Source organism: Anolis sagrei, chromosome 1, assembly GCF_037176765.1.
Source record: "Anolis sagrei isolate rAnoSag1 chromosome 1, rAnoSag1.mat, whole genome shotgun sequence".
Taxonomy (NCBI): Eukaryota; Metazoa; Chordata; class Lepidosauria; order Squamata; family Dactyloidae; genus Anolis; species Anolis sagrei.
The window spans coordinates 63647405-63671886 of record NC_090021.1 but is presented as its reverse complement, the minus strand read 5'-3'; the positions used below and the strand labels follow the sequence as shown (position 1 = coordinate 63671886).

At 40.2% G+C, this 24482-nt stretch overlaps 1 protein-coding gene across 2 annotated transcripts in view; it reads right to left on the bottom strand.

Moving 5' to 3' along the window:
- Window positions 1-16065: 16065 nt before the first annotated feature.
- Window positions 16066-24482, bottom strand: part of FRMD1 (FERM domain containing 1) — a 64108-nt gene continuing 55691 nt past the window's right edge. For both annotated transcript variants that reach the window (XM_067465571.1, XM_060753755.2), the window contains 4 exons: window positions 22786-23121; window positions 22517-22633; window positions 21188-21264; window positions 16066-19963 (listed from right to left, as the gene is read on the bottom strand). In XM_067465571.1, coding sequence (XP_067321672.1) covers window positions 19676-19963; window positions 21188-21264; window positions 22517-22633; window positions 22786-23121 — 818 coding nt within the window. In that variant the 3' untranslated portion in view covers window positions 16066-19675. The remainder of the gene's footprint in view (window positions 19964-21187; window positions 21265-22516; window positions 22634-22785; window positions 23122-24482) is intronic.

The window sequence follows — 24482 nt, the reverse complement described above, 5'->3', positions numbered from 1 at the left end:
TCCAGAAATGTAGTTTATTTTAATACTATATTATCAATTCAGATATGCAAGTAGAATGAAACAGGTGACAGTGGAAGTTTGTTTTTCAAGTGACATGCTAGGAGTAGGATTCTCCACAAAATTAACCTTCAAAACAGGTTGGGCAGTTTGTGATTTTTGAATGTTGATGAGCACTAATTCATCCCTCATTATTTGCTATGTTAACTAATTAACTCACCCCTATTGTGCTTCAGTATTTATATTTATATTTTAAATGTACCAAACATACCCAGTTTGTATGAAATTTTGACATTTATTTTCTGTGCTAGTTTATGACCGAAATAAATGATTTGATTTGATAGTGTGATGGAGGAGGACGGAGGAGGACCACACAAGTTTCCAATGCTCTAAGAACAGAATGGTGTTACCACCACTCACAATAGAATGGCAAGCATGTTGATGTAATGGTCTGACTGTGTAAACTTTTTTTGGTTGTGCTAAATCATTTTCTGGCCCTTCCACATTGCTGCTTTCTGTGAAATGCTATTGCTGTGGCAATTTTCCTAGATGCTCCTTTTATCTGCATCTTCTTCTTCTTCTTCCACAGTTATCTTAGTACTGGCTATGAACTCTTGCCAAAGAATTCAAGCTTTAAAGAGCTTTAAATGTCTTACCCATTTGGTTGTGGTTGTTGATCCTCCTTTTTCTCTTCTTGCTTTTTAAAATTAAAGTTACCACTCCTAAAGAAAAAACACACACACGGAGGGAAAGTCTGTGGATGTTAGAACCCATGCCAGATGTTTTAAATATAGAATGGAACAAGAAGCAAAAAGGATGCTTCATAAACTATGTTTGCTCATCTGTTGTTTTCACACATCTGGTGCACTCCAAATGTCTCCAGTGACCGTGCTGCCTGTGGGTGATGAGGATGGTAGTCTAATACACCTGAAGTATCTTAAGGAGAGACTATCAGGCTGTCCTTTCAAATTCAGCCCATCCATCCTTTACTTCCCAAGTTTTCATGGCCTGAATTACCTACTCCCTCTCTCCTCTCCCCACTGGTAAAAGGGAGCAGCAGCACACCTTCCCACTTTGAGGTGTTAGTGCCAATAACCAAACCTAGAAAAAAGAGCTACTAATGAAAGTAGACCCTTTATCTTCGTGGACCAGTAACAATTTTTCAGCACTAATTTCACTTGGGTGGTGGAAGTGGTTTACTTTGAAGCAAATTAGAACTGTTTTATGTACTGGTGTTTATTTGTAGTGCAAATACTTTAAGCAAGATTGAATCCAGCTGCTGCAGGCACATTGTGTTGTGCTGGTAATCAGACTATGTAGATAGAATTTGTCTTAACCAAAGCCTATTACATCAAGCAGTGTCCATGGAAGCATTGCATGGAAGCACTCAAATGCGAGTGGGAGGGGGAGGAAAGGCGGCATCAAATGAGCCTAGAGCAAAAAGAAAAAGAAAAAAGGGGGGAGAGGTGTTCTTCCTGTCTAAATTAAGGCCTGAAACATCCAGGGATACAACAAATATGGCAAAGTGCTCCCCAACTTACAGTCTTTAAGAAAGATGGAGCGAGGCTCTTTTGGTCTAAAGAAGTATTTAAAGTTACAAGCATGACCCCTAGTGGGTACAGCCCTTCAAAATGCCTGGTGGCAAGAGGTGTTCAGAATTGGAGTATGCTGCCTTGGAGCATAATGGAGTTTCTTCTCTGGATATTTTTAAACAGAGGGCTGATGGGTGTGCTTTGACTATGCGTTCCTGCGTGGCAAGGGGTTGGACTGGATGGCCCTTGTGGTCTCTTCCAACTCTTATTATTCTAGCAGCCATGATGAATGTACTGGCTCAACAGCCATGCTTTTCATTTGGACCTTTCTTTATTTCGAACTTTCCAGAACTCTTCTGATGGCTATATGATCCCAATAGTGGATTATAGGGCTCTTAATTCTCCAATAACAGGAACGGAACTTGTTGTTCTTTCCTGAAAATAATTCATTAGCATGCAGTACTCCACTTAACCCTTTTATATTTTTATTATCCAGACAAACTAAATGAATAAGGTAGGGCTGGGTGGTTTCGTTTCGTTAATTCGTAATTCATTAAAAATTCGTTATTTTTTTTGTTAACGAAGCGATAACGAACCATTCTAGAGCAGCTTAAAAACGAAATGAATTTTTCAATTCGTTTCGTAAATGCTTCGTATTTTGTTATGTATTCGTTTCGTTATTGGTTTGAGGTCGTTTCGTTATTATTTCCGCATGTCTGGGGCAAGTTTTATAGTTGTTTTTTGTTTAATTAGTGAAAACAAAATTATAATATCACACCAACAGTCAACAACAGAGGGAGAGGGAAGCTTCAGAAGTTCCCCCTGTCCCATTTGGAGGTTTTTTAGCGTATTGCGCGGTCGCGTCCGCCATTAACGAATCGATTCGTTATTGTTTCGTTATTGTTTTGTAATTTTTTTACCATTTACGAAATTTCGTAAATATCGAACTTTTTTTTAAAAAAAAATTTCGGAATTCTTTTAAATATCGAAACGCAAAAACCCCCAAAAACGAATCGATTTTAGAAACAAATTTTTCCGTTGTTACCCAGGCCTAGAATAAGGTATTCATTTGCAATAACAGTCCTCACTTTGCACTAGAAGCAAATCATCCAGAAAGGAGAGTCATTTCTTTTCACTGATCATAATGAGAGGAATCCAAATATTTCCTCAGCATATAAAAACATAGCAATCTGAAAGATGCGTGATTTTTAAACCATTGAGGGAAAGGTTCCCAAGACTAAAAGCATTGGAACGACTCACAGATCATTTGGAAAAAATAGATTCCTTCAATAGAAATTTTCTTTTGTAGCTGTAACAGACCATTTGGCTCAAAAAGACAGGTGAGTTCAGAATTTGTTCTGTATACAAAGGGAAAAGAGAATCCATCCAATATCTCTTTTGAAAAAATTCACTCCATCACAGATGAGAAATTGGCAGGAATGAAGAGACAGTAAAGTTTGCTAATCCCTTTGGTGGAAGAATAAACCACAGAGTCTCCCCGAGAACGATGGGACAGAAGTGTTCTGGCTGCTTGTAAAGTTAGATTTTTGTGTAAACCGAAATGAGCATTGTCTGCTATTTAACTCAGAGCTGCACAGTCTTATTTAAGATTCCACCCAAGTGGCATTGCTCAAAATAGTCAGTGACCTGAGGCTCCAGCATCCCAGTGCTTCAATTATAACATTAGTTTTGCCAGGGGTCAAGGTCAGGCTAGATTTTGAGAGGAATGTCTATTATTTGGAATAAACCTTTTACCCCATTTCATAACAGTTTCCTCAGAACTATTATTGTTTGTTGCCTTCAGGTCGTTTCCATCCTATGGTGACTCTAAGATGAATCTATCATGGGGCTTTTCTTGGCAAAATTTGTTAGAAAGAGGTTGGCCTTTGCCTTCTTCAAATCAAACCCCATTAGTAATGACCTTATGGCAATGTTTTCTTGGCAATAATTATTCAGGGGAATTTTGCTATTGCCATCTTCTTGGACTTTTTCAAGGCTACCCAGTGAGTTCATGGCTCAGTGTGGATCTAACCCTGACCTTCAGAGTCCTAGTGTAACATACAAGCTACTACACCACACTTGTTTCTGGTTCAACAATTAGGGTTGCAAATGAAGCCTGTGTTTTTACTTTTGAACGATCAATCCCAAAATAGCACATACTAAATGTAAGACACACAGTTGAGTGAAATCATGTGCTTTGATAAACAGATGTATTTCATCCCATAAGGGAACACCAGTTCTACATATGTGCTAAGAGTAGAGTAGTTGCTGAGGCTTCCACTCTTCAAGACGTTCTGCTCTAAAGGGCAGCCCTCAAGAGAAACATCCATAGAAAGGACAACAAACAATTTCCTTTGTGTTGTTATTATTAAGAAAAAATCCTATAAACATAGTGTCCTGACAGCAAAGGAAGTCAGTTTGTGCAGACTTCCACAAGCTCCCTACAGCCAACATCCACATATAGGCTGGTTTTACACTGCCATGTAACACATTATATGGTCAGTGTAGAAACATATAATGCAGTTCAATGCAGTTCAAACTGCATTATATAGTTCTACATTGACCACATAAGGCGGTTCAAATAGCAGTGTAGGATCAGCCATAGTCAACAGTGACAGATCGATGGGACTTGCAGTACAATAACATCTGAAGGATCTCATGGCCATTATCTCTGATGTAAGCCTTTGCTCATTTCATGTCTTCAGTTCCCAGGATCTTTCATCAACAGACATGCTGCCAATGGGAACCAAGGTCCAAAATATCTGAAATAACAGAAGTAGAGAGCTAAAGGTGTAGCCAATACCAAGAATTAGTGGTGTGACTTGGCATAGGTTAGTTTCCCGAACCCCCTAAAAATATTGAGCAGTGTATCACACATTTAAGTTGAAATTCACATCACACATTTAGCACAAATACACAGATTATACACTGTAGAATTAATACAGTGTGACCCCATTTTAACTGCCATAGCTTAATGCAATTGAATCTTGAAATTTGTAGTTTGGTGAGGCCTGAGAACTCTTTGACAGAGAAGACCTTGTAAAGCTACAACTCTCATGATTCCATAGTATTGAACCATGGCAGTTGAAGTGACATCAAACTGATTAACTGAAGTGTAGATATACCCTCAGTGGGATTCAAAACACATTCTTAAGTATATATAGCCTTACAGTGATGGCTGGCACACCCAGCACCTTAAGGAGATAAATTCACTAATGTTCATCTCAGCAGTTTCTGGAGAAGTGGAGGTAGAATCCAGAGGAGATTGACCATTTTTCAGCAACAGATTCAGGCCCCTTCTACACTGCCATATAAAAACCAGATTACATTAAATTGCAGTGTAGACTCATATAATCCAGTTCATCCCATAATGTGGATTATCTGTTTTGATAATCTGGATGATAAGGCAGTGTAGAAGGAGCCCCACTGGCTGCTTTGGAAGTAAATTGCATTGTAGCCTGAATTATATTGGTAATCCCAATTAAAATAGACACATTGAGTCAATTTTTGAATGGTGGATCAATATTTACATGAATATTATGGATTCCACGGGTTTATTTTAGCACCCAACACGATTCAGAATTTATGGTGGATCTACACTGCTCTATATCCCAGATTATCTTTTTATCCTAGATTGTCTGGTAGTGTAGACTCATAATCCAATTCAAAGCAGATAATCTGGGATCGGATCCTGGGATATAGGGCAGTGTAGATTCCCCCCTTAGGCCCTTCTGCTCTGAACTGGATTATATAGAAGTGTAAACTAAGACAATGCAGTTCATATCAGATAATGTAGATTTCCTCCTTTAATGACCTGGATTATCTGGTCATCAAAGGGACCTTAGTCATCCGTAAACATGACCAGGTCAAGCTTTTAATTGTGCCTTTCATTGATTTTCAACCTTGTTGAGTTATAGTTTTCAGATGACTGGACCTTATTGTAGCACATAAAATCTTGACACTACAGAGGTCCCTTTTACACTGCCTTATAATCTAGATTATCAAAGCAGATAATCCACATTTTCTGCTTTGAACTGGATTATATGAGTCTATGCTGCCAATTCAAAGTAGATAATAAGGATTTTATATGGCAGTGGAAGGGCCCAGAGTCTCTAGCCTGATTAACATCACTGCAAATCTGACTTGCCGTATCTGAACTTCTTGATGTGGGACATGGCACATTCAAAAAGAGAGCCATTCTACCCCTCTGCTACTGGGTTGAGATAGAAGTCAAGCCTTTGCATTACACCCACGTGCCGACATTGAAAGGGTTATATCATCATGGCTGCCCATAAAACAGCCCTTTCAAAGAACTTTCCAAGGTCATCAGTGGGGTGCTAGACGCTCAGAAGTTACAAGAGAAAGTTATTGGCACAGGAAGCAGACAGCTTTAAACACTATAACAGCATTCTTTTCCCTCTGCGTCCTGTAATGAGGATTGATCACTTATGCCAGAAAGAGAGACGTCTGTCTCCCGGGACGACAAATATTTGACTCAGCCCAAATTGCTACCAAGAAATTACGAGTATTGAGGGATAGCTCTCATAACTGCTCAGGACAGAAATGAAAAGAAGAAATGAGTTTGCAACTGAGAATCCGCTTTTAATGAAACATAAAAAATATCTCCATGGGGTATTATTACTTCTAACAGATTACTTTTTAAAAATTCTCTTAATGTGTATTTTTAAAATGAAATTGTACATTATCCAAAATTAATGAATGAATTAGTTTTCAGTCATTCATATTTCTTTAAAGTGGAGGGTCATATTAGTATGTTTCAGTATTTTAAAGGGGGAGGGGAAACAATGGCAATGTTACTCAATAAAATTCAGTTACATGCAGACAATGGCTGTTGAATTGAAATATGGATGTATTTGCATGTCTGATGTGGTACAGATGTGGGCAACATGTGGCTTACCAGGTGTTTGTTGGTTACAATTTGCAGAAATCCTCATTATTAGCAACTTTGCATATCTGTACAGTTGGCCCACCATAGCTATAGGTTCTGCATATACAGATTCAACAGCCTGAAAATATCACACCCCATAAAAGCCAAACCTTGATTTTGCTGCACAAGCACTATGCCAGTGTTAGGCATGTCCTGTTGTAGCCTCCCACCATTTTACAGATTCTCAGGTTTTCTCTGGCATTCATTTGAGTTGGTTGCCATTTGATTTTATGCCACTATTTCATTGACTTGAGCATCCAGCGATTTTGATATCCATGGCAGGTCCGGAACCCAAACTCCAATGTATATCAAGGGCCTATTCTACTTTCTAATTTCTCATGTGGATGCTTGCAAACCTCTTCTTTTTGTTTGTTTGTTTCGTGTTACCATACTCAGTCTCCTCCTGATTATTCTAACCTGTAGCCATTTTTCATATTTGTCTTTATGCCCTCCAGAAGACTATGTGATTATGCAGAAGTAGTCTGTAAATTTACTTTTATTTCTTCACAAAGAGTAAACTTATATCTTTCTCTGCTAGACTCTGTGTAGTGTGGGACTGGTTGTTATTCAGTTTCTGCCTTGACGATTTGATTACTCCATTTGAGGGATCCACTACTAAATCCCACATTTCCCAACACCCACCATTAACTACCCTGCTTGGGGGTGATGAGTGTTGTTGACCCCAAATAGCTGGAGAGCCACAATTATCCATCTCTGTTCTATAGGAAAATGGTAGATGATCAAGCACCTCCATACAAGATGGGAGGGGGAGACAATGACATGCACCAAGTTCTGGCAGAGGTCAAAACAGTGCTGTGTAAATCCGGAGCTTGTTTAGTGCTTGGCAGAACTTGAAAGTGAAGATGATGGGAAACAAAAGCAACACAAGCTCTACATATCAACATTCGTGCTTGTTTGAGCTATAAAGCAGACAAGTCCCAAGCTGCCAAGTAGCACTCAAGAGTTTTCACTACTGCTCAGAATTCCTATTTGATTGTTTTGTTAGACTCTTGGGTCCTTTCCAAGTGTTTGCGGTTTTCTGAAGTGTGTGTGCGTGTCTCTATGCAACTGTCATTAATCCCTTGCTCTTGTCTGCGGAGACAGAGAGGATGTCCCAAGAAGCATTGCTATTCTTGGCAGGCTGCTCTTTCCCCCAGATTTGACCAGCTATGTAGAATGAGTCCTTGGAAGAAGAAATTGTTCAGCTTGTCTATCTGAGTGCAAGACAGTAGCTTTGGGGGAAGCAAAACAAAGGTTTTCACCTTCTGCGGCCCCATGTACACTATCATATAATGCAGTTTGAAATGCATTATATGGTCAGTGTAGACTCATACAATGTATTTAACTGCATTGAACTGCATTATATAAATCTACATTGACCATATGGCAGTGTAGATGAGGCTATAGATGATACTTCTGATTTCCAAAATGAAAATTTCCCTCATTCTCCAAATTGCTAAATTGCAGAGAGTGAGACACTGAAAATGGTATACTCCGGAAACTCATATTTGTCCCAATTATAACTTTGCTTGCCCCTTTTCTTTTGGATGCCTAAATGATAGAAAAGATACTGCATCAGAAGATCTATATGTAACATGTAGTTACATCTCCAAAGCTAAATCTCCAAAGCTAAATCTCACCTTGTAAGCATCAGAACTCTCCCAAACATCTGTAGATCTCTCTGACATTTTGTCAGAGGGGATCTACAGATGGGTTCTTGTAATGTCCCTGTTATTAATGTTATTGCAACATGTTTAGCTACAAGAAAATGGCTTGATGCTTCCTCACTCACTGCCCCCCCCCCTTCTCTGACAAATGACCATACTAAGGAAGGCTGCACCACATATAAGTTAGGGTATTTTTGGCAGGGTAGTGGTGCTGATGGTGGAAGTTTAAATATCAAATAGGACTCTGAGGGCCCTTCTACACTGCCAGAAATCTCAGGAGGAACTGGGTTATTTTAATCCAGTTCCTCCCAAGATTTTGTTTCCCCACCCCCAACTTAAACCCTGGACTTTCCCTCAGGGGGTGGCTAGATGGGTTGACTTGAGAGGGCATTCAAACAACTTCTAGCCCCCATTTTCCCTTCAAAAATTACCCAAAAGGCTTGCTGGCAGCACCCCCCCCCCCCGAGAGAACTCCTGATGTACAAAAACAACACGTTAGGAGGTGAGGGGAGGGGAGGGAAACAAAAAGCAAAATGACCATTGACACCCCACACAGAGATCTTGGATAGCCCCATTGGTCATGGTCAAGGGTTTAAAAAAATGCATTTTGAAATGAAGTGAATGGAAACTAGAGGTGGGTTGTATTTTCTCCAACAATAATATATAAGTTTATTGTATAGCTTCCAGACCAATATGGGAAGTGGGGACTATGTAGAATGGGACAGATATACATTGCCAAGCAGACAGCAAGAACATGTCCCATGTTCCTTATACAATTAAACCCTCACATACAAAGGTGGTTTGCCTAGAATGATTTCTGTTTCAAATCCAATGTTATGATTGTCTTTATCATTTATGTAATTGTTGGACAAATTCACTTCATTTGAAAAATATTCAAGCTGACATACAATGAAAAATAATATTCCACCATGGTAAAATATATTTCACTCCCTTCAGAAATCTGTTTGCAATTTGATAATTCAGGGTTTACCACTGGACTCTCTGTTGGATTCTTCAGTACTTTATGTCTCACCACAGAATCATTATTTTCACTAGCACTGTATTCCACCAATGCCCCCTTGTGTCATGAAAGTACAATGCAAACTAGATCTAATAATTAGGACACAATTATTTTCTATATCACCTATAGAATAAGAAATTAGGAACTATTTCTGAAAGGAAAGAGAACATTTTTAGACTCAGATTTTATTATTAAAATCAGTAATTTATTTTTTAAAAATTCCACACAGGAAAAAAAATATTTCACTGGAATCTTTTGAAAATGACTTAAGAAGGTTTTTGTGATCAGTAGTGAAAAATTATGAGCAATCATAAGTATTTCAGGGGAAGATGGGGAATATGGAGGCCTTTGGATGTTGAACTGTAACTCTTTACAGAGCTCAGGAGAACCATGTTCTCCCATATGAAGATGCCTATGTTTTGAAATGTTTCTGAAGACACGCTTTTTCTCTGTTCTGCAAACTTTATAGATGTATCTGGTGGAAATTCATCACAATATCAGAGACATCTTTTCATTCTCCAGGTCACTAAAATTTTAGATATGGAACCCAATCTGATTTTGGTCACATCTGCTTATGATTTAATTGTTTTTGTATCAGCTCTTGTTTATGAATGTTAATATCATTTCAATTATATGTAAACCATCTTGTCAATCCACTGACAAGCTGTTGAAGCTGATGAACTGCATTGTATCCTGTCAGATCCCTAAAATCTGGAGGAAAGCAAGAGTCATAGACATTTTGAAACCAGGCAAAGACTGTAATGATCCAAAAAGCTATAGACCAATCTCCTTGCTCTGCTACCTTTACAAACTTCTGGAGAGACTTATTCTGCATAGAATCATGGAAAAATAGACCCATGTATGATCCCACAGAAAGCTGGCTTCAGGAAAGGCAAAAGCTGGACATCTCAAGCTTTGAACCTGATTCAGCACATAGAAGATGGTTTTGAAAAGCAGCTGACTACAGACTTGTCATCAGCATATGATACTGTAAATCATCACCTTCTCCTGAGAAAAATGTATAATATCACAAAGGACTACCACCTCACCCACTTAATAGGAAATCTGCTACAAAACAGGAGCTTTTTGTTGAATTCTAGGGTCAGAGAAGCAGATGGCGAAAACAGAATAACAGCCTGCCTCAGGGGAGTGTGCTTGCTCCATCAATGTTTGACATTTACACAAATGATCAGCCACTGCCAGAAGGGACAGAGAGTTTAATCTATGCTGACAATTGTGCCATCACTCTCAAGCAAGCTTTAAAATGGTTGAACAGAAGCTCTCCAAAGCTTTAGGCACCCTTACTGCCTATTACAGGAAAATCCAGCTAATTCCTAATCCAGCCAAAATGCAGATGTGTGCTTTTCATCATAAGCACAAACAAGCATCTCGAGCTTTGAAGATTACCTGGGAAGGAATCCCACTGGAGCACTGCAGCACACCAAAATATCTGGGAGCTCCCCTGGACCGTGCTCTGACTTATGAAAAGCACTGCTTGACTATCAAGCAAAAAATGGGTGCTGGAAACAATATCATACTAAAGCTGACTGGCACAACCTGGGGATCACAACCAGAGACAGTGAGGACATCTGCCCATGTGCTTTGCTACTCTGTTGCTGAATACGCTTGCCCAGTGTGGAATACATCTCACCCTGTTAAAACAGTGAATGTGGCTCTTAATGAGACATGCCACATTATCACAGGATGACTACATTCTATACCACTGGAGAAATTATACTGTTTAGCCAGTATTGCACCACCTGACACCTGCCAGGAAGTAGTAGCCAATAATGAAAGGACCAAGGCAGTGACATCTCTGGACCATCCTCTGTTTGGATATCAGCCAGCATGTCAATACCTTAAATCAAGAAACAGCTTTCTAAGATCTACAGAGATACTCACAGGAATATATATAGAGATACTATAGAGGAATATATATATTGATACTCATAGGACACGGTTTGTGTCCTTTTTAAGGGCATATGCCGCGGCAATAAAGGCCGCAAAGAAATCTATTTTGGCAGGGTAAAGACAGAAATAAAGAAATCTAAAGGCCACTATTGCATCTGCGAAGCTGTTCCGAGTTGTCAGAGGCCTTTTAAACCCCACCATTCAGGATGGGAGCCCTGACAACTCGATAGCCCGCTGTGAAGCTTTTGCTCGGTTCTTCGCGGACAAAGTCGCTTTGATTCGTTCTGGGCTGGATGCCATATTAACGGCAGTCTCTGAGGATGTAGCTGGAGCATCTGCTTGCCCGGTTTTGATGGATTCATTTCAATTGGTGAAACCCGAGGATGTGGACAAGATACTGGGAGGGATGAGGCCTACCACATGCGTTCTAGACCTCTGTCCATCCTGGCTTTTAAAGCAAGCCAGAGGGGGATTGGCCGAGTGGGTAACGGTGGTGGTTAATGCCTCCCTCCGGGAAGGCAACATTCCAGCGAGCTTAAAACAAGCTGTAATAAAACTGCTGTTGAAAAAAACATCACTGGACCCCACTCAATTCGCGGCCACTATTTCGGCCAATTTCCAATCTCCCCTTTTTGGGCAAAGTCCTGGAACATGTGGTGGCTTCACAACTCCAGGTATTCTTGGACGACACGGATTATCTGGATCCGGCGCAGTCTGGCTTCAGGCCGGGACATGGCACTGAGACAGTCTTGGTCGCCTTAGTGGATGATCTACGCCGGGAGCTCGACAGGGGGAGTGTGTCCCTGTTGGTGCTGCTGGACCTCTCAGCGGCCTTCGATACCGTCGACCACGGTATCCTTCTGGGACGCCTCGCGGGAATGGGCCTTGGAGGAACTGTCCTACAGTGGCTCTGGTCCTTCCTAGAGGGTCGATCTCAGAAGGTGTTATTGGGAGACACCTATTCTACCTCACAACCATTGTCTTGTGGGGTTCCTCAGGGTTCAATCTTGTCTCCTATGTTGTTTAACATCTACATGAAGCCGTTGGGGGAGATCATCCGGAGTTTCGGAGTACGGTGTCATCTGTACGCAGATGATGTCCATCTCTGTCACTCCTTCCCACCTGCTACTAAGGAGGCTGTCGAGGTCCTGAACCGGTGCTTGACCGCTGTAACAGTCTGGATGAGGACGAACAAATTGAAACTGAATCCAGGCAAGACAGAGGTACTCCTGGTCAGTTGTAAGGCCGAACAGGGTATAGGATTACAGCCGGTGTTGGACGGGGTTACACTCCCCCTGAAGACGCAGGTTCGCAGCTTGGGTGTGATCCTGGATTCATCGCTGAGCCTGGAACCCCAGGTTTCGGCGGTGATCAGGGGAGCATTTGCACAATTAAAACTTGTGCGCCAGCTGCGCCCGTACCTTGGGAAGTCTGACTTGGCCACGGTAGTCCACACACTGGTTACATTCCGTATAGACCACTGCAACGCTCTCTACGTGGGGTTGCCTTTGAAGACTGCTCGGAAGCTTCAGATGGTCCAGCGGGCGGCAGCCAGATTGCTAACGGGAGCGGCACTCAGGGAGCACACCACTCCTCTGTTGCGCCAGCTCCACTGGCTGCCAATTTGCTACCGGGCACAATTTAAAGTGCTGGTTTTAGCCTTTAAAGCCCTAAACGGTTCTGGCCCGACCTATCTGTTCGAACGCATCACCCCCTATGAACCAGTTAGGACATTAAGATCATCCGGTGAGGCCCTGCTCTCTATCCCGCCAACCTCGCAGGCACGACTGGTGGGGACGAGAGACAGGGCCTTCTCAGTGGTGGCCCCTCGGCTGTGGAACGCCCTTCCCGCAGACATTAGATCGACCCCCTCCTTGCTGGCGTTCAGGAGAAAAGTGAAGACCTGGCTCTTTGAACAGGTGTTTAATTAAGCAGTGCAATCAATTGATTGAGATTGGAACTTGGAATAATGGACGAGGAGATCGGATTATGACTTTATTGATGAGACGTGATGGATTAGTTATATGGATGTATTGTTGTTATATTGATGTACTGATGTACTGTTATGTGATTTAGTTGCTCTAGTTGCTGTTTTTAAATGCTAATGCTAATGTTGTGCACTTTGTATATTGACCTGGTTGTAAACCGCACTGAGTCGCCTACGGGCTGAGAGAGTGCGGTATACAAATAAAGTAAATAATAATAATAATAAATATATATATTCACTGTAGAGTGGAAGCTACTGCCTTAATAATCAGTAGCCACACCAAGTGAATCAGGTGCAGCAGGATGCTGTTTCTAGCCCTTTCCTGCCAACAATCGGAGGGATGATGAAAGATTGCTACAGGGGTCTTCTGATTGTGGCAGACTTTCATGTTAGCAGGAGGAGGATGGAAACATTGTACTGTACCCAACTGCCAGCAGAAAAGCCCCTTATTGGTCAGTGTAGCTGCTGCCTATTAGCTAGATTTAGGGAAATCAAGCCAAGAACTCTTACTTAGTTATATATTCATAATTAAGAAGGCAATATAGGATTTCAGCCAATGTTAATCATTCTTACAAACCAGCAAAGCATCATGCAGTAGTTGTACACCAGTGTGTGATAACTGGTTAAAAACCATCATAGATAACTCTGCATTTTTCACTTTTAAATATACACACATATAAATATTATAACTGTATTGATGGAAAATTAAAATGTTTGGCAAAATCTGAGTTCTTTGAACAACAGTGAAATAATATAATAAGAAAATATATAAAATAGTGTAATATATATAAAGAGCAATTTCAGCTCTTCAATATTATGAAACCAAGCTGAAGTAAAAAGAGAAATAATCGAACGAAGGACCAGTATCTGACAGAGGAAGTCAGAGAAAGGCCAGTTGTTATTACAGAATGATTCAAAACATGAAATATTCTCAGTTGCGGTATTAGGAATAATATTTTACAACCTGAACCAATCCCTGATGGTTGCCAAAAATGTCAATAAACACCCAGCAGCTCAGTAACCTACTGGATGCTTGAAGGTTAGCAGGAAATGAATGTGGCAGAGAATAACAAGATAGAACACAATTTGTAGAGGAAGGGAAATTTGAAGTTATGACAAAATTGCTACTGGATACTACTTGAACAGCAAGCTATGTCTCCCCCCCCCCCCCCAATTATTTTCACGCAACCTACCTACAGCAAGAAGTGTTCTGGATATTTTAAAGATTACATATCATCCATGCTCCAAGGATGTAAATATAAAGCTAGTGACCAGGCATAATAAAGATGATTCGTGTTGAAATATTTTTTTTCAGGCAGAACTAGAGATACATGGATGACTTACAAATCCAGGTGTGAATAAAAACATCCAGAACTTTCAAGCCACACAAGTTATTACAAGCTCTATAGCAACTGTCTCTCCTACTCCAACACCCTTGAAATACAGGGTTAGTCAAAATGCATAGGCCAATAAGCCATTCAATTGAATGGCTTATTGGCCTATGCATTTTGACTAACCCTGTATATTATCCTTTAATCTCCAGCATCTTTGTCATTTGGTGATGAAAGTTGCAAGACGTCAGGTTCAGGAAGAATGTACTGGGATGTAAATCCTCAGCTGCTTAATCCTTGCATGTAATACTGAGCAATTACAGTAGGTGTCTTGGTATGTCAGGAGAAAATGAATATTCCTCTGCCATATTTTTCTTGTTTTTGAATGCAGGCTTTTGTGCAAAAACCATGTTTTTCTATTAAATATTAAAAATAGTTTCCTCCTGTCCAGTAGTACAATGGGAATCCTGTTTCAGACTGATGGTCTTGCATGCTGACAGGAGAGGGCTGGAAATGTCACTCTCCTTGCAACTTCATCAGCAACTGAACAGGCTTTCAAGTGATGCAGCTCCTGGCTGTTAAGGTAGGGCTGTGTGGAGGTTCACGTATGTATTCTCTAGTATTGAGTATTTGAAGGGACCAAATCCTTCTGCCTAATGGTAGGACTGGTTCTGCATATAAGTTCCATACATTCTAACTAGGAAGAATGGAACATGAAGCCTGATACTTTATCACCTCCATCTCCTTTGGGCAGATTTGACATCCTTAGGCTGCTTCCAGACAGCAATTTATCATTGGAGAAAACAGGTTAAAAGGACCCATTTTCTCCCATGTTGTTGTCCGCATGGGTACCCAAAAGAAGTGGGCTTTCTCGTGTGTTCTCCCAAGTGTAGCACACTGGGTTACAATGGGGACAACCAAAATCCCCCATCAAACCTTTAAAATAAAAGAAAAACTTGCCAGGCCATCACTGGGCCTCTCACCATGCTTCCTGGAATGTACCAATGTAGCACTAAGACACCGGGGAGGGGTGGGGAGTGACTCCCTCTGTATTAGCACTACATTGGTATTTTCCAGGATTTGGGGACGGGGTGGCCTTCCTCTTCACTTCTCCGGGCCCAAAGAAGTGAAATGGGCTGTGCGGACTGACGTCTTGGTAGTCCCATTAGACCGGGTCTTTCAAGAAGAGCAGTGTCTAATAGAGTATCATATTAATTAGGTTTTACCAGAGATGTTGTTTGGATGCCTCTGGAAAAACCACAGGAGCTCCCGTGTTATGGGCCCTGTCTCTATAGGCCCTTAGAGGCATGCTGGACACTTTTTCTGCCTCTCCTCTCTTGGGACAGAAGATAAACAAGTTCTCCCACAGCTAGATACTAGATGTTGCTAACCAAAAGCAATATCAGTTTCATTTATTTAAAGAAAGCTTTTCCAGAAGTCTGTCTAATATGAAAAAACTGTCCTTGTCAAACCAAGGGAAGCATGAGGTGACAATGCTGCCTGGCTTCTCAGACCACGATTTCCATAGTGGCTGATTTTGCAAAAGTCGTAGAAGCCAAATAGGTATGAGAAGAGATACAGTTGAGAAGAACATCTTTAAATGTTCTATCGCACAGCTGCAACAAACACTTGCACACTTCCATCCCACTCTGGAGTTACACACATACAAGCTTGCTTTTCTATCATTTTATTACATATGTATACAGAGACAGACAAATCAATCTATGTGTGTTGTTCATGTGTTTTTCCCATACAAAAGATTTCCTTTCATGGAAAGGAGGAACATCAGTCATTAAAAATGGAGTGACTGCAATCAGTATCTTACAGCTGAACAAATATTGACAGCTGGTTTTCATATCTTCAGTAGATTAAAAGCCTTTAAACAATAAAATAAAAATTCCAAACTGCAGCTAAACTAAACATAAAACAGAACCTTATGATGAAAACCAATATATGTGTGTATGTCTGTGTGTGAGAGAGAACTCTCACATTCAAGAGACTCAAAAGAAAATTGCATAATAACCATCACAGTTCTTGGAGAATTTTCATTAAGACACATTTGTATCACTCTTGGTCCAGCTTTTCATATTACCTTTTCAATAGGAAAGAAAAGATTGTGGGGGGAACAGTATTCATCCAGACTTTAAGCAACCTGTATTTAGCAGGATCACTCCTGGATTCCATGACTCCCTGGGAGAGCGAGCCCTCATACTGGACACTATCATATTATACCTGTCTTGAAAAGCTGGGTCAAGGCACATGAAAAATTGCAGGATTTTCTTTTTCACGTACTAAAATAAAATAAATATGAATATATGGGTTAAAAACAGAGAAAGTATATAATAGCCTAAAGCAATGTGCAACATGTGAAGGGAACAACTCGAAGGGGATGCTACTAATGTTTCATACATGTCCTCAATGGATATGAAAGTTAGCATTTGTTAAAACAGGAGGGAGAGGGTGCTATAGAGTAGACTCAAAAAATAAAATTACCAAGAGGATGACTGGAATCCTGGGGCCCTCTAGGAGCCCTTTCACATTGCACAATTTACAATGCTTCCAATTTAATTACCATGGCAGCCTTATATGGATTTTTGGGATTTGCATTTTAAGAAGGTACATTTAGAATCCCTAGCCAGAAAATTCTAGTATCTCACTACACTGCAACTCCTGCATTCCACAGAACGTAGTTGTGGTAATTAAAGTGGGACCATATAGCTTTAAGTGTGCAGCGTGAAAAGGCCCTACATCTTGATGGGTGACAACTTCTCAGGATACTGAGAACTGCAGTCCAACACCATTTCCATACATAGGCCTTAGGGCAACTAATAGGTTTGTAACAATCACTAAAACTCAAACTAGCAAAACTAAGAAGAGACACAATCTATTGGGAAGAGTTCCTGCCCAAACTCTACAGAAGGGAAACGTTCATTAATTTTCATGGGGGTTGTGAAAGAGACCTTCTTTACAGGTAGTTCCCAGAACCTGTGGTTGCCTTCTCATCCTTTTTGCAAGAAAATAAAATGTGCCAGAACAGCAACCTTTCATCTGCATCCCTCCTCCCCCTGCTTCTCCTCTTTAAATGCTTGGAAGCAGATAAAATAAAACTCCTGTAGATGTTACTGGTTTTGCCAGCCCTACAATTTTGTGGGAAGTGGGTTTCCTTGACCCCTTAATTTATCTCTATAGCAACGCCAATCTAGAAGAACATGTTCTAGGGAACAAACTTGGGGTAGACAAAACAAATATTATACTGCAAAAAGAAGGAATAATATTATTAAGATAATCATATGTTGCTTGAATTGCATTCTCAGTTTTGCCATCAAAGCACACCTGCACTTGAAACAATGCAACACTACATGAAAGGAGACAATGAAAATATATGGAAATATTTAGAATGGGTTAACTCAGTTATGTACAACGCTCGTTTGCTTCTTTTTTTGTTACCCAACAGTGGGGGTCAAACAAGAAAATACACAAATAACTCAATTAACAATTGTGTGAGTAGGAAAAACAAGTGTATGACTGCTTGATCCAGATACGAATGCAAGTGTGGGGCTTTAACATTGTGCTGGTTGTTTGGGTCCTCCACTTCTATAATTGGGGGAGGGGGAGAGGAGGGACAATGCTTTCAGTTTGATATTTTGTTTAGGCTAGCATTAAATAATTCAAGGTCAAATGCATTGGCTATTTCCACTTGTAAGCAATTGTATGTGTACTGGAATAAGAGTTTGGGAAGTAGTGATAAAGGGCTAATTTGAATGGACAGGCAATGAATCTGACTTGAATCATGCCTCCAAATTTACTATCCCAATTGAGGGGGGAGTTATGTCACTTTATTTCATGTGGCAGTGAGTGAAACTGAAGTACTTTGGAAGGACTGGGGGTTACTGGAAAACTATGATAGTGATGGTTTCTTTTTTCACTCTGGAAAAGGAAACTATTGGCAGAACCTGGAAACTTAGGTCAAAATGTAGAACTATGATGTGATGCTGAGCTACCCAGAATTGTAACCACCCTTCAACCATAAAATCCCTCTCACTCCTTCTACTCAAAATATATTGGTTTGTGCTGTAAAAATTCAAAAGAGAAATTTGGCTCCATGCTAAAACATCATCTTGACTTGTTCATACAGTCAGTGAGTGAAGAACATGAATGTATTAACTGGTCCATGATGGGGGAGCATATTAAGAAGATATGAAGTATACTGTTACATTGTTCATAAAAGTTAAGGCATCATTCTTGGTGAAACAAAGAAAGGATTAAGGAGTATTTCAGAATTAAGACTAATTCTGAAATTAATCTTAATTAACAGGATTCTTTCCCTACCTTCTGTTCTTACCACCCTATGGAAGGCTGTTTGTATCTTAGTGAAATCAACTTCCAATGCACACTGAACTGTCCATAAACCTCAAAGGAAAGTTGTCATATTTCTACAGTTCTGGGAAAGTCATAAAGAAGTCCTACAGAAATTGCTGGCATGTGTTATCATTTGTAAGCAATTTCTGACATTTTTACTTCTAAAAACAATCTCGCAGTTTTCTTATATGTTGCCCTACAGTACAATTCAGCACCTTACAAATAATCTGGTATAAAATGCTACCTATATCAAATAATAATCTGCAGTTGACTTTCTGGTCACTTTTGCAGGAAATGGCTTTGATTTGGAGAAGCAAATGCTAAAACAAGAAATGGCATTCAAACAGCTTCTTGAAGATTTAAAATACACAATAATAAAACATGTCAACAGGTATCACTATTATTTCCAAAATATTTGGACATACACACTGAAAACTGCTTACGACACAAGGCCATTGCAGTGCATACTTTTGGCAGATAGTTAATGGAGGGACATCCTGGGAAAGCAATCTTCCAAAGAATTACACACGATGAAGCAGTGTGGGGGGAAAACCCACAATACAGCAAACCAGTTTGTCTTAAAAAAGTAAGCAAATATAGCTGTGTGTCTGCCAAGTGTGTTCATTAGTGTGAATCATTTGCCCACCAGGCATTTTAGAGAGAAAGATGTTCTTGCCAATGGTTCAAAAACCCTCCTCCAATACTGGAGCAATGACAACTTTAACTATTAACTTGCACTTTGATCAGGTCTGTTGAACAAAAAAGGATAAACCACAGAGGGGCAAGCAATAAGCAGCTTTCCCACATTATGAGGTATAGAGATACAGGGAGAGAACAGCTTCTCTTTCCCATTTGACCATTAGTCATTTTATTTTTGCAGATGCTGTTCAGCCAGATGGACCCAAGTGCTTCTTCAGTGTGATCACACCACAAATTCCTCTGGAAGCTGATCTTCTCCCAAGAGGTCCAGAGACAAACAGTTCATAGATCTCTTTCCATAGAGAGCTGACTTGGTTTTACAGTCAGCTGTTGAATAAACACATCCGTAGCTGGCCAGTTTGTCCTCTAATGCACAACCAAAGGTATAGCTGTGGGAGGTATCTGAAGACAGGGTGGCACTGAGTGGTGGGTGAAGACACTTGTGAAGACGAATGTCATCTAGACTTTGGCTATGCTGGTCAGGGCACTTCGTAGCTTTGGGCTGTGTAATCTGCCAGTTTAAGAAAGGCACATATTTTAAAAAAATGAAGCAAACAAGTGAAAGAAAAAACAAGAGAGATCGCGTGTCTTCAAGTTCCCAGTGCATCTCCATCCTGTCTCAAATTGTTAACATTCCTCTTGCTCTCTTTCAAGAAAATTGTATTAATGAAGAAGCTGTGAACCATCACAGAATTGAAAAGCTATTCAACTATTAATGCCCAGATTTTTCTCAACGCAGGACATATTGTCCTCGGATGCATGTACAATGAATGGATCATTGGAAAGGAATCATTTGGCTGAAATCACAGCTCTTGTTGGGATTGGAAATAAAGAGGGCAGAAAAGGAAGCACAGCCAAGGCCTATGGTTACATTTTAGTAAAAGAAAACCTACACATATTTAAGCATAATACATTCAAGGTTAAATTTTATTTTCATCTCTGTCTGAATACACCTTTTGGATTTGGTCACTATCTAATGGTGATTCTACTCTTTGGTTGAAAAAAGGACAATAATGGCAGGCATTCAAAGGGACAATACTGCCAATTTAAGGTTATGTTTTCAAACAACCATCATTGCTGATCATCATGTTCAGAACTTTGAACCACCAAGGAGCATCTTGTCAGTGACATATTTGTAATTAAGTATGACTTACACCTCCCCCCCCCCCACCAGAAGAAGGGGGCAACAATTCAGACAATGAGGATTTGGGCTCCCAAGGGATGGAAAATGAAGGTACTCTCTAAAAATTGATTTCTACCAAAACCGCTTTTAAATGGATGGGTCTGTTTCCCCATCTCTAATGACATCTTTTAATTGCTTTCTAATTTTGCCTGATATTTTAATCAATATTTAACTTAGCGAACTAAGCCCCATTAAAAAAAAAGATATATGAAAAATCTTATAAACAATATATTTAAAGTGCCACAATTATATATACTATCTTTTTAGTAGTGTTCAGAATGATGTGTAAACTAAGATGTTTTAGCATAAAACGGTATAAAAGAATCAAATCACACCTTTGAGACTAGAAGAAATTTCTAGTGCTAGTTTTCATGAAAACATCTAACGAAGTGGACTGAGTCCTCAAAGGCTGACACTAGAAACTACTTCTTCCAAGTCTCAAAGATGCTATTATCCTTCATGTATTGGTATTTGTGGGTAGGACGTGTATTGGTGTTAAAACAGAGCTACTATATAAATGAGATTGGTTTTGTTGATGGGTCATAACCTTACCTGAAGGGATTCCACACTTTGGCCTTTCACTTTTATTAACGTGACTTGTACTACTGAAAGATGGTTCTTATTAACATCTGTCAAGAAGAGAAGATGGGAAGAATCAGGGTGTGAGATTCAAACTCAAAACAAAATATGCATCTTGAAACTTGCAGTTCTAAGGCTGAATACTTAATTACACTCAAGAAAACAGTGAAACATATTCAGTCATGACAGATTTTAGTCTCACAAATATTGGGGTGTCTATTCTATGTATGATGAAATCCAAAATCAACTTAGACTATGTTGAAAAATGTAATATGCAATAGCCAAGGCCCTTATATAATGTAAGACTCCAGAGGTCCCTGTTCACCTTCCCTTGGACTCGTGATTTTTTGCAACTGTGATTCTGTGACTGGTAGAGATCTGCAGAGAAAGGACCTAAGAAGCGGGTTGTATGGGTTATATGGCCATGTTCTAGAAGCATTCTCTCCTGATGTTTCGCCTGCATCAATGGCAGGCATTCTCAGAACGTTGTGAGGTCTCACAACCGCTGAGGATGCCTGCCATAGATACAGGTGAAATGTCAGAAGGGAATGCTTCTAGGACATGGCCATGTAGCCTGAAAAACCTACAACAACCCAGTGATTCTGGCCATGAAAACCTTGAACAATAGATCTAAGAAGCTTTTGGCCAAACCTCATGGCCAAATACTCTCCAATTCCATTTGTTCTGGACCACCCACCGAATGGCTGCTCACAGGGGCTGCTGCAGCAAACCCAGGCATGTACCCGGGGGGGGGGGGGGGCTTGAGGGGCTTCAGCCCCCCCCCCCAAATTCTCATGGTGGTTCGCGAAAAGGTCTTATTGGTGCATTATTTAAACTGTTATGTTTATTCATATCATGATCTGATCACCATACTCAATATATCCCATATGCATGGGGGTATTGGGGTAACGATACAAAAGGTTTGCTAGGCTAGACCCTCTTTCACTCAGACTCAGCCCCCCCCCGAAACTCAGCCCCCCCCAAACTCCCCCCCTGAAAAAATTCAGGCACCCCCCGAAACGAAATCCTGGCTATGGGCCTGAGCAAACCCATAAGTCTTGTGACAGTTACAGGCCACCAACTTTCTTAAAACTACAGTGCCTTAACATATAACTTTTTTTTCACTTCACTCCACATGCTAACCCCTTTGATGTAATAAAAAACACATTACTGTAATTAAAAATAAATTACTGCAAACTAGTGTAAGATTAATAAAATTTATTTTGGGTAGAGAATTAAGAAGCCCACAAAACAGGATGAAGACATAAAAAAATAAAAAGAAGTATGCAAAGATCATCTCACCTTCGCAACATACACCATTTTCTGAATGAGAATCAACAGACTCTTCATGAACCACTTCTTCCAATGGAGACCCATCCACTGGTACTTCTTCTGGTTCGTCTACTACTAACTCAACTTCTATAAGTTGTGAAAAAGAACTCAGCATAAAAAACTCATTTTTTTCTAAGCCTACCCAACCATTACCAGGACCACCATCAGCCCTCTGTCCTTAAGCCAGGGGGAAGAGGCAGGATATCACTACCACTAACTCATTTCCGTCCAAGTCTTACCATCATCCTGAGAATCTTCTTCTGCTCTCTCTTTGCCACCACTATCAATGCCAGAACTGCCACAGCTGATATTTGAGCTACAAGACTGGTCTTTCTGATGAACCCGACTCATAACAAAGGGTTCATCCACTGACATCTCCACAGAGATCCGGTGTCTTGAATCAGTCTCTATGCCAGATGTATGGGAGCTGCCATGGCTATCTGTTGATTGTCGAGACAACCGATTGTTTCTCTCACTGCCTCTGCTACTTCCACTGTCATGTGAATGCTTGTCTGATGGATCAAGATCCATCTCCAATGTATCACTGATGTAGGATTCCCGATATCGTTTCTTCTCTGGAAGTAAAGGACAAGATGTACAAAAAAGGTAAGGTAGGGAAGAGGCTACATTGAATATTCTACTATAATCAAAATAAATAACCCCCACATGCAGCATCATAACAGGCTGGGACCAACAACACATTTAAAGATATTAGAATGTAAAATTCTGGTACTGTAGTTATGCAAAAGGTCTAGGAGAAATAGCCCGAAGACACTCTACTACTATACCCTCTCCCATAGCCAATCAATGTCCAATGGGGACATGGCAAGAATTGAGACACTTGTAGTGGCCTTGCTGCCACTGTGTAGTTGAATATATATATATATATTGTACACAGAAGTCTGAATTCCTCTTTATGCAATGTCTGAAAAGTACTGACATTGGCATAATACCTGGCTATACTAGAGTAAATCAAAAGGAAAATGTGGGAGCATCCTATGTAATCCTTAAAAAAAAGGATTACATAGGACACATCTGAAAAAGGTTGAAAGATACCTATTTATTTGTTTTTCTATTAATAAATCTTCTGAGCACCTACTGCACACTAGAATAAGTCACTTGGGAATTCTGGGTCAAATCTACCTGTCTCGAAACTAAAAAAACTTGAAAGTAGATGCACATGCTAAAGGAAGATTATTCTAAGAAATCAAGTGGGGAGTGGTAGTAACCATAACATAACATTATAGTGCTGCTTACATTATACAAATCCTCTGGCTCTTCAAGATCTCTTGTGCTCAAATACCCCAAATTAGGAGGTGAAGGTGTGGAGAAAAACTAATACTTGAGCAGAAGAAAACGTGAAAGCTGGACAAATATATGGAAAAAATGTCCTAGCAAAAGGATACGTTGATGTCTACAGAACTTCAGCATTTATTCTAAATGCAGAACTCAAGCTGTTGTGACATAGATTTTGACAGGCAGTATGAATGCACAATTCAGCTACAAATGGATAATAATAGAAACAGATCTAGTTCCACGGACCCCTGTCCACAATCATCTCAAGACTTAAACAGAGTATTTCAGTGTAAAAAAAGGTTCAATGGCATGCTGAAGCTCCTGAGCAGACATCACCAAAGACCATTTCCACATTGTGATGTTTCAGCTTGAGGAGTACATGGTTGAAATTTTGCTATGGATTTAGCTAGCTTCAGAAGTATAAACTTGAGAATGATATAGACACATATCTTGTCATAAGTGCTGACTCGTTTCCATAGCTCTCCACAGTACTACTGTTCTCCGCAGATCAGCAGTATAGCCCTGAAACAAAAGCTCATGTGGACTTTGACAGCCTTCACGTGAGATCTGTGTAGTACACACACTGCCTTTTTTATAATACAGGTTTTTTTTTTTTGTCGTGTCAGGAGTGACTCCTGGT